Here is a 16883-nt window from a genome sequence, read left to right as displayed (position 1 = left end):
TCTCCTTACAGATTTGGACATATAAATGTGCTTCACATACTGTTGGAAAATGGGGCAGATGTCAACGCACAAAACAGATTGGGGGCAAGTGTGCTCACAATGGCTTCTAGAGGTGGCCATCTCAGTGCAGTTAAGCTCTTACTGGAAACTGGCGCCTTTGTTGACAATTATGACCCTTTTAATCACAGCGTGCTTGAGGATGGCAACAAAGGGGACCTGCCTGACATAACTGCCTTGATGATAGCTGCCCAGCATGGACACGAGGCAGTGGTCCATGTCTTGGTAGAGTGGGGAGCTGATGCCAATTACAGTGTTAAGACCATGGGCTGGAGTCCACTCATGTTGGCAGCTCTTAATGGGAGAGTGAGTGTGGCTCAGCAGCTGGTGGACAAAGGAGCTAACCCTGACCACGTCAACGTGTTGGAGAAAACTTCTTTTGAAATTGCGCTTGATTTCAAACATAAAGAAATGATAGACTATTTGGATTCTGTCACAACTGTTAGGCCCAAAACAGGTAAGGGCCTCCATCCTCTTGTTTTTGTTTGTTTTGCACTGCAAAAGCTGATGAAAATATCATTTACTTTTTGTTTGTTTGTTTAAGGGCAGTGCATGGGGATCTGATTGTTGATAGTAAATGGTAGAGTGGAAGAATCACAGGGCTAGGCTTGAAGATAGCATGCTGATGAGCACTCAGAGTTTGAATCATAGCAGTAACTAGAAATTATTGCACTCAGGGGAAGACTAAGTGACACAATGGATAGAGCACTGGACTTGGAATCAGGAAGACTCATCTTCATGAGTTCGAATTGGGCCTCAGACACATGCTAGCTGTTGTGTGACCCTGAGCAGGTCACTTAACCCCATCTCATCTGTCAAATGAGCTGGAGAAGGAAATGGCAAACCACTCCAGTATCTTTGCCAAGAAAACCCTCAAATGGGGTCATGAATAGTTGGACACAACTGAAATGACTGAACAACAACAAAAATTGCACCCAGGGAAAATGCAATTGTGGGTGGGCAGGTGGGAAGGGCATAAAACAATTCAAACATGGATGCAATTGTTTTGGGAGAAGTAGTCCCTTCCTTTGAGAGCCTGGCCTTTGCCCCTATGGGAATTAGGGGAAAAGTAGACTACAAGAAAGAGATTCTATGGCAACAGTACAGAGGTGGCAACTATTACACCATGCAAAGGGCACAGGTCAGCAGAGTACTATGAAACAATGCATGGAGATGGTGGTTGCTATGGAGAGGAAGCATGCCCTTATAGGAAAGAAACCCATTCAATACCTCCCCCCTGCCCAGCTAATTACAGCTCTTGTTTTCTAGATTTCTCTTCTTAAGGCTAGTACTTCAAAAGCTCTTTCTTTAGTCTCTAGATACAATCTTTGTGCTTTAAGTAAGTTTCCACAAAATAGATAGTACCTGGACTATGGTTCCATATTTGATATAATTCTATTTGCCATAGGTCTAACTGTAGCAAAAGCGTTTCAGCTACTTTCTCAAAACAATTACTCACTGTTCTTGTCAAAATCCCATATAGAATAGGAGTTCAAGAAATGCAAACACCTTGGAATAGGTACACTTTTCCCCAACCTTTAACTGTTCTTATTCTTCACTTTTACTGTGGTTTTCTTCAGGGTTAAGTAGATCTCACTCACTTTGAATCTTTATTGCCCTGTTTGGCCTGTCCACTAACCAGTTTTGTCAGATGTTGAAACTTTGAAGTCTTTCTTCTTCTGTTACACAGACTGTTTTAATGAAAAGTCCTTATTGAGGGCTAACCTTGAAAAGTTCATCTTTCCGTTTTCCTCCAACTCTGAGCACTCAGGGACCTGGATCTTCCTTCTCCATAGTTAAAAAGAAGCAAAATGGGGAAAATGTTGGTTATATGCACCAGAATGATTTCTTCATGAATAGTTTACCAAACAGAGGGAAATTTTCTGTCTGCTTTTTTTGTTTGTGTTTGTGTTTGTTTTGGTTTGGTTTTGATGGGGCAATGAGGGTTAAATGACTTGCCCAGGGTCACACAGCTAGTAAGTGTCAAGTGTCTGAGTTCAGATTTGAACTCAGGTCCTCCTGAATCCAAGGCTGGTGCTTTATCCACTGCACCACCTAGCTGCTCCCAAAGAGGCTATTTTTAAAAGTGTAATGGGGAAATATTTTTCTTTCTTTAAATTCTGAACTTAAGAAATAAAACAAGGGGCAGCTAGGTGGTGCAGTGGATAGAGCACCGGCCCTGGAGTCAGGAGGACCTGAGTTCAAATCCGGCCTCAGACACTTAACACTTACTAGCTGTGTGACCCTGGGCAAGTCACTTAACCCCAATTGCCTCACTAAAAAAAAAAAAAAAAAATAAAAAATAAAACAAGCATTTCTATCACAGAGTAGAATGGAAAAAAGAGGATTGCACATGAATTGCAAATATATTATGTACAACTTGCTTTTTCTTTTAAATATATAATAAAGTTATCATGTAACTTTTTTCCCTCTTTCCCCTGACCCCTGCCCTAGAGATGGGCTACCATTGGAGACAAATATGTGCGTGTGTCTGTCTGTCAGTGTGGCTATCTATCTATCTATCTATCTCTATCATCTATCTATATCTATTTATCTATCTATCATGTATTTATCTATATATAATGTGTATATACATATAGATATATACATACATATCTATGTGTGTATATATATGTAAAAGCATACTATGCATACTTTTATTTATTCTTTCTTTGGATGCAGATGGTATCACCCTTCATCCTTTGTATTTCAGGTATTTATAATAGTCAAAATGACTTGGTTGCTCAAAGCTGTTCTTAAAACAATATTGTTGTTACATTATACAGCGTTCTCTGGGAAGAGGCTATTTTAATGATTCTTAATTTGAGACCTTCCAAAATCTGATTCAACAACAAACAGTCCTACCTAGAATATTCTCTTCTCTCTCTCTCTGCCTGTCCAAATTCTGTCTGTCCTTCATAGCCCACTTTAAACTTCACATCTATCTTGAAGCCTTCTTGCACTATATAATAGACTTTCAGATACTTTTCTCTGTTGCCCAGTCAGTGTCAAGGTCTTCTTGTATTCTGATTCCATCATCCATTGTTTTAGCTTTCCTTTCTAGGGCCATCTGCAAATATCTAAGTCGTTCACAAAAATATGCTAAACAGCACATGAGCAAGCCCATGCCTGTGGCCATCCAAAGACGTGTAGCAGACATTTAATAAATATTTAATGAATTCTCTAACCAAATTGAACCAGTACCAAATCTGCTTTGCTGTCCTATTATCTCACGTCTGCATCTTTTCTACAAGAATAACATGAGGGACCTCCAAATTCTTTCCTAACATCTAGGTGAATGGTATTTACAGAATTTCACAGATCTGCCAGTCTAATTAGTCTGTCAAAGAAGAAAATGAGGTTATTCCAACATGATTGGTCTTGATGAAGTCCTGCTGTGTCTTTGTGATCACCACACTAAACACCCTTTTAATAATATGTTTTAGAATTTTGCTGGGAATTAAAATCAATCCAATTTGCCTAAAGACTTCTGACCTTTAGTCCTGTGGCATTTTTCCGCTCTGTCATATATCACTTAAAGGATTATCCCTACAGCCTTGGGTGGGGGGTGGAGATAAAGTAACTATATGGGTACTCAACCTGCTAGTATAAGTTGGGAGAGTGAGCCTGGAGCCTGGGCTGCTTAGACATCTCAAGCAATCTAGTTTTAGAAAAGGAAATTAAACTAGCTTCTAAATGAACTCCCAAAAGGTTGGGAGAGGGACCCTGTGCCACGTGAATTTTCAGGAGTATTCAGTCAATATTTTAAGGAACCATTAGAATATTGTACTCATATACAAATTGGGCTGCCAAGCCTCTATTCTTTTGAGAGTGGCTGTAGTTAGAATCTCTTTCTACTTTCCCTTTTTTCTCCCAACTCTTTGCATTTCCTTTCTCTTTTTCCATGGGTAGTCCCACCTAATTTTACATACTGGGTGGTCCTACCTAGCAGCAAGTAACCAAGACTGGCCCTTTAAGAAAGTAGGGTTTTTTCTGCCACGGGAAGAATGAGAGATTTGGGGTGGGATGAGAAAATGATGAACTTTTACTGACTGTGAGAAATAACACCTAACTGATTGCCAGGTGCTGGAGTACTGCTGAGCTCTCCTTGCCTGTCTGCATGTTCTCAAGAGTTTCCTGACCCCCTGATGACTGTGAAATCTCCGTTTAACTTTGAAGTGGACTCTTTTTGATTATTCATTAGTAAAGTTGCTTTTAATTGCTAACAAGAATGAAAGTGGTTCGGCAAACCGGTTATTTTGGGGTCCTTGAATTCAGTTCATCTGGGCCTGGTGACTTGAACTCATCAGGGGCTACTAGGTGCTCACTTATTCTTTTTTACTAGTTTGGGATTTCAGCAGCCCAGCTGTCATTTTCTTCCCCCATTCCAGTCCAAAGATCATTCTCCTTGGCAGAATTGAGGCTTCTTCCTGATGTGATAAAGGACTTCCTCAGTATGGGCCTTTCTCACTGTGCCAGATATACTGAGCATTGGATCTATCCCTTTAATCTGTTGGTGAGGCAATTGGCGTTAAGTGACTTGCCCAGGGTCACACAGCTAGTAAGTGTTAAGTGTCTGAGGCCGGATTTGAACTCAGGTTCTTCTGACTCCAGGGCTGGTGCTCAATCCACTGCGCCACCTAGCTGCCCCCCCAATTTAATCTTTTTAGCACTATAGCTAATATAATACTTTTTGTTGTCCTGGGCCCATTTCAGAAAGTGGTTAGGATGGTCCAAATTGAGCTAAAATTCAATAGAAGTTGTTGTTTGCCCTTCGTTTTCAAACAGGACCATGACATCTGGTTAATGTCATTACTTACAGTGAATTGTATCTCACTCTCTCCTCTAGAGCCATCTGGGCCCAGTGGCAAGATATATATCAGGATGACTGGAGATGGCCCCAAATGTTTAAGGCAATTGGGGTTAAGTGGCTTGTCCAGGGTCATACCACTAGTAAGTGTTTGAGGTGACATTTGAACTCAGGTCCTCTCAGCTTCATGTCCAGTGCTCTCTCTACTGTGCCATCCAGCTGCCTGATAGGAGAAGTAAGCCCTGACGGGAAGGAAAGCTATCAAGAATGAATTTCTGAAGACAAAAACAAAAATGAGTCTGATATTGAGGAAAGTAGGAGTTGCCTAAAGACACTAGTGTCCATACACAGGGAATTCATCAGCCTACTTATATTTTAGAAAAACATGCAAAAGGGAGTTGCTGCCTATCAGCTATTGCTGGTTAAACCTTTTGTCTTCTAAAAAAAAAAAAGACAATATAAAAGTTCACCATAATCCAGAAAAGAATGTCAAGAGTGCTAAACCTCCAGATGAATTGAGGTTGTTGAATACTAAGGAAAACCAAAAGGGTATTTCAGGCTTTAAAAAAGGTGGGGGGGGCAGCTATATGGTGCAGTGGTTAAAGCACCGGCCCTGGATTCAGGAGTACCTGAGTTCAAATCCGGCCTCAGACACTTGACCCTTACTAGCTGTGTGACCCTGGGCAAGTCACTTAACCCCCATTGCCATTAAAAAAAAACAAAAAACCCCCAAAAAACCCCAGCCAAACAAACACCAAACAAAACTCTATTTGGGAAAAGAAGAGGATCAAAGATAAATTAGAGAGAATGATGTTAAAGGATGGCATAGCAAAGGGTTAATAACATTATACTTGGGTTCAGAAAAGGACCTTTCCAAGTATAAGATGGAGAGAGGCATGGCGGGATAAGCAGCTCATTCAAAAAGTTTTTTTAAAAAAAAATAAAGTGTGGGGCAGCTAGATGGCGCAGTGGCTAAAGCACTGGCCCTGGATTCAGGAGGACCTGAGTTCAAATATGGCCTCAGACACTTGACACTTACTAGCTGTGTGACCCTAGGCAAGTCACTTAACCCCCACTGCCTGCAACCCCCCCTAAAGCCCCCCCCCCCAAAAGTGCAAACTCAGTATGACTTAGTGTAATGTGGCAGACCCAAGGGGTAATATAATTTTGTACATATATAAGGGGTAATATTTATAATATAATTTTGACAGTGTAAAGAGAAATATAGTCCTACTGACTCTGCTTTGGCCAAATATCATCTCAGTTCTGAGTACTACATTCTAAGAAGAAAAGTAACCAAAGAGAGTGAACAAGATGAAGAATTTCCCAGTCATAGCATACATGAATCAATTGAAGGGAGTGGCAGTATGTTGTTAAGAGCCAGCCTTGGAGTCTGGAAGACCTGAGGTCGGGTTCAAATTCTGACACATACTGGCTGTATGACTCTGGGCAAGTGACCAAGGCAGATCTCCAGGACTATCAGTTGGAAAGCAAGTAGTGATCTGTACTGGTAAAAGGAGTTTTCTCACTAGGAATTCCCGATACTAATGAAATTACAGGTGCAGGACAAAAATAAATAAATAGGTAGATAGATAGATAGATAGATAGATAGATAGATAGATAGATAGATAGATAGATAGATAGATAGATAGATAGATAGATGATAGATAGATAGATAGATAGATAGATAGATAGATAGATAGATAGATAGATAGATAGAAAGAAAGAAAGAAAAGAAAACAAAAAAGAAGCTAAAGTAACTGGGTGTGTTTAACCTAGAGAAGAGAAAACCCAGTGGGGAGGGGGGCACTTATCAGTCTTCAAATATTTGAAAGGCTTGTGATCTACTAGAGCAAAGGTTCTCAAAGTGTGGTGCATGGACCCTTGTGGGTCCCTGAGATCCTTTCAGATGGTCCTTGACATCAGAATTACTTTGATAATAAACCTAAATGTTATTTATCTATTAAAATACTTCTCCCTTTCCCAGCTACTTATGTATTTAGGCCATATTTCCTTCATACACTTCAACATTATGCAATAGATCAAATGCAGAATCATATATGAAAATCTAGCTGTCTTCTATTGTCAGACATTAAAGTGATCTGCAAAAATATATAAATTGTCATTCTTCTTGCTAGCTTTTTTTGGGAAAATATAATTATTTTTCTTTAAAATGTTATTTATGTTAACATATAATGGATTTCTTATTATTTTTAAATGAGTTAATATTTTAAAACATGTCCATTTTAATTTCTAATATGGTAAATATCAGTATGCTTGAGAAGGAAATGGTAAACCACTTCAGTATCTTTGCCAAGAAAACGCCAAATAGGGTCACCAAGAGTCAGACGTGACTGAACAACAACAAAATATCAGTAGATAATACCCACAGAAACAAAAGCTTGTCAGGGTCCTCAGTTTTTAAGAAGGAAAAGGGGTCCTGAAGACCAAAAAGTTTTAGAGCTGCTGTGTAAGAGGGATGTCCTAGGTATAGATTGCAGGGAGGCTTGAGTAAAGGAAAAGCTATTTTTAAAAAAATGCTAGTTCAAATTGAGTGAATTTACTACTGAGAGAAGTAGTGGGTTCTTTCTCACTAGAGGACTATGAGTAAGGGCTGGATGACCACTTGTAGCAGAGTTTCAGGTGTGGGTTGCTCTAGATCAGGGCTTCTTAGACTTTTTCCACTCTTGACCCCTTTTTGCCTGAGAAATTTTCATGTGACCCTGGGTAAAAAGGTATATATAAATATATAAAACAGGCATACATGACCTTTTACTGTTGCCAAATATTTTGTGACTTTTGTTTGTCCTACCAACTGTGGATAAGGAACAGACTGTCCAAATAATCAGAGAAGGAGACCATCTAACCTAAAGCATGAGTCCCACCTAGAAAATATTGGCTCTGTTTGAAAACTACCATTGACAGGAAACTCACTACCTACCCAGTCATCCTTTTCTACTTTTGTAGAACTATAATTATTAGGAAAATCTTTATATTAAACCCAAATCTATCACTTTATACTGTCTTGTTATTAGTCTTAGTTCTTCTCTCAGGGGCTAATTCTTCCACATTTAAAGAAGCCACACATTCAGGTATTCCATGATAGCTTACCATGCTAATCATGTAAAGAGAAAGAATGTGACTAAAGAAGACCTAAGGAATGGCTCTCTTCCTTGGTGGCCCTGGGCCCTCCAGACTGCAGACAGGATCATGAAGATGATTGGATTCACTGCAAATCCACTCAAAGACATACCCCCAAACACCCTCAGGCCCCAACCACCCCCTCCCTACTAAACCTTGAAATTCCTAGGGAGATTCCCCTGCTACAGAAAACCATGCACATGCTGACCAAGAAGGCATCCTTTAGTCACTAGCTAGAAAAATAGGATTCTTCTGAAACATTAAAATTACCTGCCTTTGTAATAAGGAATTTTATCTCCAGAATGGACAAAATCACGTTAATCGTACTTTAGATATGGGCTAAAAAATTATATTGAAAATTATGCTGTGTTATTTTGAATTCTCCACTATATTAAATTGTTCTGATTTTAACTTTTTTTAGTCTAAATGTTTTGTTTGTTCAGATGAAGAGAAAAGACGGCCTGATATTTTCCATGCTTTGAAAATGGGTGAGTGCTTTGGAAAATACTTTTAAGTGTATGTCTGTATAAATGTATGTATGTATATGTGGATATATGTATCTGTGTACACCTGTATAAAATGCTGGGTTTAGTATTTCAGCCACCTTTTTTTGCCACCAGATGGTATATTCATGCAAAAGTAAAGCAAATAAAGACCCACTATTATCACTTTTCAGAAATGTGGGCAACAGACCAAAACAGTAGGTTGACTTTGCAAGAAATATATAGGGGTACCTAGGTGGCCCAGTGGATAGAGTACTAGCCCTGGATTCAGGAGGACCTGAGTTCAAATCCGGCCTCAGACACTTGACACTTGCTAGCTGTGTGACCCTGGGCAAGTCACTTAAAACCCCCTTTGCCCCACAAAAAAAGAAAGAAAGAAATATATAGGAGGGGCAGCTAGGTGGCGTAGTAGATAGAGCACCAGCCCTGGATTCAGGAGGACCTGAGTTCAAATCCAACCCCAGACACTTGACACTTACTAGCTGTGTGACCCTGGGCAAGTCACTTAATCCCAATTGCCTCACCAAAAAACAAAAACAAAAACAAAACAAAAAATAGAAATATATAGGAGCCTTCTTATTTTTTATAATGATAGGTGGATGAGCAGATTAGCCAAATAAGAAACATAGAAAAATAATACTTGTGTGTATGTAATAAAAATAATAGCTAGCACTTAAGGTTTGCAAGGCACTTTTTTTGGTTTGTTTTTGTGGGGCAATGAGAGTTAAGTGACTTGCCCAGGGTCACACAGCTAGTAAGTGTCAAGTGTCTGGGGTCAGATTTGAACTCAGGTCCTCCTGAATCCAGCGCCAGTGCTTTATCCACTGCGCCACCTAGCTATCCCTGCAAGGCACTTTATAATATTTTATCCTTACATCAACTCTGGGAGGTAGGTGCTATTATCATTTCCATTTTGCAGATGAGGAAAATAAAGTAGACAGAGAGGTTAATGACTTACCCAGAATTACATAGCTAAAAAGTGTCTAAGGCTGGATTTGAACTCAGGTCTTTCTGATGTCAGTCCCAAATCTTGTATCTACTAGATTTACTAGATCTACTGGATCTACTTGGATCTACTGGGTTGCACCACCTGGATTCTCCATATATAATATAGATTAAAATAATAATGATGGCTATCATTTACATAGTGCTTTAAGGTTTGCAAATCAGTTTACAAATATCTAACTTTATCTTCAAAACAATCCTAGGGAATAGGTATTATTATTATTCTGTATATATGATATGTGGATATGTTTTTATAGAGTACTAATTTAACAGATATCTAACTTTCATAAGTAACATTATTCTGTTTTCAGGAAACTTTCAGCTTGTTAAAGAGATTGTAGATGAAGATCCCAACCAAGTAAATATCATTAATGGGGACGGAGCCTCGCCTCTGATGCTAGCAGCTGTCACTGGACAGTTGTCTCTCGTGCAGCTGCTTGTTGAGAGAAATGCAGATGTGGACAAGCAGGATAATGTTCATGGATGGACAGCACTAATGCAGGCCACCTACCATGGGTAAACTGCTTTGTGAGGAATCACAGCTCTTATTTTCTTTCTTAGAGCTAAATGCTGTTAAGTTGCTTCTTAGACTGAACCAAAAATACCTAGGTTTGTGCATCTTCTTTAGGGATGAAAGGGCATTCAAGATGAGGAGCCAGAATGCTATAGTAGAGAAAATACAGGACTCAGAATCAGAGGACTTGGGTTCAGATCCCGACTCTTTTAGATCCACTGCTATATGACCTTAGGAGAGTCACTGAACCTCATTAGGCTTCAGCTTCTTGATCTATAAAATGAAAGGCTTGAACATCTCTGAGTTCCCTTTCTAGTTAGAAATCTCATAAGCATAAGCCTGGGGAAAAAATTAATGCAGTCACAAATTCTGTGTGTGGTCGGTGGGTGTGTTTTGAGTTAGACTTGGGATTCCATTAACATAAATAACTCTCTCTACCATGCAGATCAGCATCAGCTTTTCAACCAAGAGAGCTGCCTGGGACCCAGGTGTCCTAAGTGACTTTTCCAGAGTCACCCATTTAGCATGTATCAGGGGTTAGTATGCATCTTGAGCCCAGAACTTCCTGACCTTGATCTACTATGACCTACTGCCTCTCACTATATCGTTATACTTTATTTCATGAGGCATTTTTTACATTCCACTTTTTCTGTAGACTTTTGTTACTCTTTCACAGAATTTTACCCCTATCCATAAACAATTATTGAATGAGAACTTTTTTTTTTTTTTTTGGTAGAAAATGCTCTCTTAAAAGGCAATTGTTGGGGCAGGTAGGTGGCACAGTTTCAGGAGGACCTGAGTTCAAATCTGGCCTCAGACACTTGACACTTACTAGCTGTGTGACCCTTTGTAACCCTCATTGCCTTGCAAAAAAAAGAAATGCAATTGTTCATAAATGGGTGATTTAGTTGGACTTTACAAATTTAAAGTAGTAACAGCCTTCCTGTTAAGGGACTCTAAGCACCAGCTAAATAATTTTCATAGTAGTTCATCATCATAGACTATCTAGAAATGCATTATTTAGTGCATTCATTAAGCATATATTAAGCACCTACTATGTGCCAGGCACTGTGTTAAGCACAAGAGATAGAAAGTTAAAAAAAAAAAAACAAAACCAACCCAGTCCTTCTTCTAAACCTCCCCCAGTCTAATGGGGGAGACAACATGCAAATGGCTTTATACAAACAAGATTACATTAGAGAAAATCACAGGAAAAAAAAAAAAAAAGAAAATCACAGAGGGAGAGAGCTAGAATTAAGGGAGATCAGGAGAGACTTCCTGAAGAAGGCAGGATGTTATCTGGGACTTGAAGGAGGTCAGGAGACAGAGATGAGGAGGGGAGAGAATTCCAGGATGGGGCACTGGCAGTGAGTCTCTTGTGTGAGGAACAGGAAAGAGGCTAATGCCATGGGATCACAGAGTATATACAGAGGGGACTGGAGAGGGGGAGTAAGTTATAAGAATGTTGAAAAGGTAGGAGGGGCCCGGTTATGAGAGGCTTTAAAAGCCAACTTATAGATTTGATCCTGGAGGTAACAGGAAGCCCCCTGGAGCTTATTGAATAGGAGGGTGACATGGTCAGACCCAGGCTTTGGGAAGATCAATTTTATGGCCTGGTGCAGGATGCTTTGCATTAGGATGAGACTTGAGGCAGGGAGACCAACCATGGCCATAGCTCTGCGTAAACACATCTTAGAACTGGAGGAAATTCCAAGGCTATGTGGTATTCTCTACAGATCTTTAACTCCAAAGTTAAAAGATCTGTTTTTTGTCACTTGTTGTGCAGTATCTTGACCCTTTACTTCTTTAGTATGTAAATTAAAGGCTGTTATCAGAGGAACGAAGACTAGGAAAAAAGAGGACCTGGTTAGTTACTGGGTGGGAGGGATAATGGATGGATAGCTCTTGTGTTACTCTAGTACTTCCACCATGTCAAGACAACTAGAGGAAAGCAGCAGGATGGGCCCCTCACGTGGCAGCTTGATAAAAGGGGTTCCATCGGTTGGTCAGACATTAACGGATGGCGTTTTGCATTGTTAGAGTATTCACTTCCATCAGGTCTATCTGTTAGGATATCAGAAGAAATTAAAGGCACCAGATAGAATTAGATTTAAATAATATAATAGGTCTTCCATACAAGGATAGTAAGGATTCACTTACTCAACAGTCATTTATTAAATATCTACTGTGCACAATCCACTGTGTTCTGGTTATAAAGATAGAGATGATGAAGTCTCCGTTCAAAGCGATACTTTGAAAATTTCCAGTTATTTGTGCTAATCGGTAATAATGTATAGAATGTTCTTTCCCAACATTCCTTGTGTTGTGTTACAGTGGCTGCTACTGTATGTCTAGTGACTTATGTATGAAAGTATCAGTTTTTTTTTACTTGTAGCAAATGTGACTTTTGTTTTGTTCTGGTTTTGAATAGGAATAAAGAAGTTGTGAAATATTTGTTAAATCAAGGAACTGATGTTACTCTTCGGGCAAAAAATGGATATACAGCTTTTGATCTAGTCATGCTGCTGAATGACCCTGGTATGTTATTTTTATAAATGTCGACTTTCATTGAATACAACTTTGCTTAATTATTACAAATTAATTTCTTCAATTCAAAATCAGTAAATATTTATTAAATGCCTACTCTACACCAGACACTGTGCTAAACATTGGGGTTACAAAAAGAGGTAAAAGACAATCCTTGTCCTCAGGGAACTTACAATGTAATGGGCAGATAACATTCAAACGAATATTTACAAAGAATGCTATATATAGGATAAATAGGAAATAATTAATGGAGGAAGAGAGTATTGGAATTAAGAGGAGTCAGGGAAGGCCTCCTATAGAAAATGGGATTTTAAGTTGGGAGTTAAAGGAAGCCAGGGAGTCCAGTAGAAGGGAGCAAGCATCCCAGGCATGGGAGCAGCCAAAGGGAATTCCTAGAGCTTAGAGCTGAATGTCTCTAATTGTTTGAATTGTTGGTGGAACAGCCAGGAGGCCAGTGTTACTGGATGGAAAAGTACATGTTGGGGAGTAAGGAGTAAGAAGACTGGGAAGGCAGGAGGGGCTAAGGGCTCTGAATGCAAAGCAGAATATTTTGTATTTGGTCCTGGAGGCAACAGGAGGTACTCGTGTTTACTGAGTGTGGGTCTAGGGGGAGAGGAAGGAAGGTTGACATTATCAGACCTGTGCTTTAGGAAAATTATTTTAGTGGCCAGATGGAGGGTGAATTTGAATAGGGGGAGACTTGAGGCAGGCAGACCTACCAGCAGGTCATTGCAATAATCCAGACATAAAGTGATGAGGGCAGAACTTTATATACCTAAATATTTAATTGGTGAAGAAGAAAGGCATTTTTATTTTCAACTACTTTTTTGTTTTTTTGTTTTTTGGGGGGTAAGGCAATTTGGGGTTAAGTGACTTGCCCAACGTCACACTCAACTACTTTTTTATTATGCCTTTGCTAACTGTAAAGATTCTCAAAGTTAATCATAATTTCATTGACCTAATTGATCAGGTGACAGCCTGGTATACTGAATAGCGTTCTGGGCTAGGGGTCAGGAAGACCTGGGTTCAAATACTGCCTCTGATTTCTTAGCTGTGTGATTCTGTGCAAGCCACTTAACTCACCTGACACAACCTTCTAGGATTTAGAAGGTAGCATGGTATGGTAGAAAGAACACCGGTTCTAACGTCAGTGGACTTGGGTTCAAATTCTGCCTTTGATAGGACATACCAGTAGGTCTTGGACTAATGATGATATTTAGAAGTAAGATGTCTCTTTTTGCATTTATAGATACGGAACTTGTACGGTTGTTGGCATCAGTCTGCATGCAAGTAAATAAAGACAAAAGCAAGTCAAACAGCCAGTTGTCTTTGCCCCACTCCAGGATTAGACAGTCTTTGAGTGTCCCGGTGTTGCCAGATGACAGAGGTGGATTGAAGGTTTGCTTCTTTCCTTTCTTACTAATGAGGAATATACTATGTAAAGGTAGATAGTAGGGCTACAATTAGCCACAGTTGGTTATACAGGACCTAGGTATGCATTGCACAACAAAAGAGAAAGGAGTATGTGTGACCAGTAGATTCTTGCTCTAGGCTTGTTTTCTTGTATTAAGAATCCTTTGAAATTGTAGCATTTCATAGAACAACCTTGTTTCCACAGCAGGCAGTTGCATCTTTCTGGAGGAATTGAAAGCAATATATTTACCATTCTATACCACCCAGTTTGATTATCTGTGGTCTCCTTTTCTCCCATTTCTTTACATTATAGTCAGGAGAATACTGTGGTCACCAGAGAATCAGCACTTTGTTCAGTCACACCTCACTTATCCAGAGGTCAGCCAGTCACCAAGTTTTTATGAAGTACCTACTATGTGCCAGGTACATAAGAGATGGAGATATAAAGAAAGCCAAAAACAGCCCCTGCTCTCAAGAAGCTCACAGTCTAATGGGGGAGACAACATACAAGCAACTTTGTATGTACAGGATACATACAGAGGAAATTGGAGATAAGCTCAGATGGAAGCAGAGTCAAGAAAGGCAGTGCCCTATTTGAAGAACACCAAGAAAATCACGGAATAGTAGACTATCTGGAAGGGAGTTAAGTGTCAGTAGGTTGGAAAGTTAGGAAGGGCCCAAGTTATGAAGGGCTTCAACAACCAAGGATTTTCTATTTTTATATTTAGCCCTGGAGGTGATAGGGAGTCACTCCTCCCATAATGACAACAATAAAAACAATACCGATAGTAACCATAGCACATTTCCATAATGCTTCATGATATACAAAGCACTTTCCTTGTAGGTTACTAGTACAATTTTTACCCAATTTGGAGAAATGGAGACTTGCTTCAGGTTACACAACTGATAAGTATCAGAGCCAGAACTTGAAACCAAGTAAAAGGATCATAGATTTAGAGCTAGAGAGAACCTTAAAGATGATTCCACCCAGTTTTCTTACAAATGAGGCCTCCAGAGGTTAAGTAACTCTTGCAGGGTCACAAAGGAAGTGGCTGAACTGAGAGCTGAACCCAGAATTTTTTTTATTCTAAGTCCAAGGCTTTTTCCCATTATAACATATGCATGTGTATTCCTTTAGAAAAAGTAATTTATGTAAGAATACATTTCTAAAAGATTCTCTTTAAAAAGGTTAAATAAAAAATGTTTTGACACTTGAAGGGGTACCGCCATTTATCAGGAAAATACCCAATATGAAAAACTTCCCATGAATGTGCATGGGATCTGAGGGAAGCTGGCCTGTACTTCAGAAAGATTACCTGTGGATAAGACACATACACAAAGTCAGGAGTTAATTCTATCAATAATCTCTAGATAATCCAGACTGTTGTCTTTGGAAATAATTTTTTCTTCCAAAGTGAGATCTGTTCTACATTTGGTGAGGAAAGCCTCTCACTAATGTAGGTGGCAAATGCTCTGCAGTTTCTAGTCTTAGGTCTTTTCCTGGGCCACTGAGGGATTAAATGACTTGCCCAGGATCACACATACAGTATGTGCCCAAGGATAGACTTGAACCCAGCTCACCATGTCTTTAAGGCAGCTCTATCTTTTAACATCACACTGTCTGTATGTCTGTTTTATATCCCTGAGAATTCAGTGTAATTTTTGCTATTCTTTACAGGGACCAAAAAAAAGGATCATGAAACAAAGGGTAAATGGGTCGACAGGAGCAGTACCTAAGATTGTTCAGAACAGAAAGCACTGGGGACAGTGATTATTTATAGGAGGAAAAATAGGGAAGAGAATGAAAACCTGGCTAGATATCAAATTGAAGAAACACTGACTGTTGGACATTTAGAAAAAGGAAATCAAGTAAAAAAATTGAAATGTAGTCTTAAAATTTAGCCAAATGTCTTGAGATGTGATGGTCAAGAAAAAAAGAAACTAAATAGATAAATTAATTTCAATTTTAGAAACACTTCTTACATACTGTTCCAGGTTATTTAAAGCCCATATTCCAAAATGGTAGTCCAAACCTGTTTTCTGTACACATCTGATAAAATGAGCATATAATTATGACATAACTTGATAGATAACTCTGGCAAACTGAGTTTGCTTGAAGTTATAATTTTTCATCCCTAGGTACAATAATAGTATTAGTAAACATGAATAATCTCTTTTTTTTCTGATTTGCCTTTGCTTTAAAAATGGAGACTTTTGGGAGCCAAGATGGCGGAGAGGAAGCAGCAAGCTGCCTGAGCTCTCCTTCTGTTCCCTCAAAACGAACATTAAATCAAGCCTCTGGACGGATTCTGAAACTACAGAACCTGCAAAGAGACAGAGAGACACAGTCCTCCAACCAGAGATAATTTAGAAGACTTCAGGAAAAGGTCGGTCTGACTTGGGCAAAAGGGAGGCCCAGCGCAGGGCAGCAACCCAGCGCCGAGGGGTTCGGGGCAAGTCAGCAGGAGCTGCGGGCCACAGCCGAACAACTGAGGCTCCCAGAACCTGGTTCAAAAATCTGGTGGCCAAGAAGGACAGCGGAAAAACCTACCTGCACCGGCCGAGAGGGCCACGAATGGCGGGATCAGACGCCGGGGTCTGGTGCCTGGCTGGCCGAGCACAATCAGACAGGAAGTGCAGGGCGGGGGATCTCCACACACCATAAAGGCCTCAGAGTAAAAGCCCGGTCACACAGCACCTATACACCTGCACAAGAAGCCCAAAACAGGGACCCTGGTGCCCCCAGAAGAGACTTCAACTTAAAGAATAAATAAATAGGCTGCAATAATGAGTAAGAAGCAAAAAAGAGCCCTCTCCATTGAGAGCTTCTGTATCAATAGGGAAGAAGCCAACACAAACTCAGATGAGGACAATAGCCTCAAATTGGCTACAT

The 16883-nt window shown here is 39.8% G+C and overlaps 1 protein-coding gene across 1 annotated transcript in view; it reads left to right on the top strand.

The window, feature by feature from the left end:
- ANKS6 (ankyrin repeat and sterile alpha motif domain containing 6) overlaps positions 1-16883 on the top strand; it is a 74417-nt gene that overhangs the window by 24323 nt on the left and 33211 nt on the right. Inside the window, exons 2-6 of the mRNA XM_043979736.1 lie at positions 12-514; positions 8452-8496; positions 9828-10032; positions 12462-12568; positions 13827-13975. Coding sequence (XP_043835671.1) covers positions 12-514; positions 8452-8496; positions 9828-10032; positions 12462-12568; positions 13827-13975 — 1009 coding nt within the window. The remainder of the gene's footprint in view (positions 1-11; positions 515-8451; positions 8497-9827; positions 10033-12461; positions 12569-13826; positions 13976-16883) is intronic.

Source organism: Dromiciops gliroides, chromosome 1, assembly GCF_019393635.1.
Source record: "Dromiciops gliroides isolate mDroGli1 chromosome 1, mDroGli1.pri, whole genome shotgun sequence".
In the NCBI taxonomy this organism is placed as follows: Eukaryota; Metazoa; Chordata; class Mammalia; order Microbiotheria; family Microbiotheriidae; genus Dromiciops; species Dromiciops gliroides.
The sequence above is the reverse complement of the archived record's forward strand: the minus strand, read 5'-3'. Positions and strand labels throughout refer to the sequence as shown.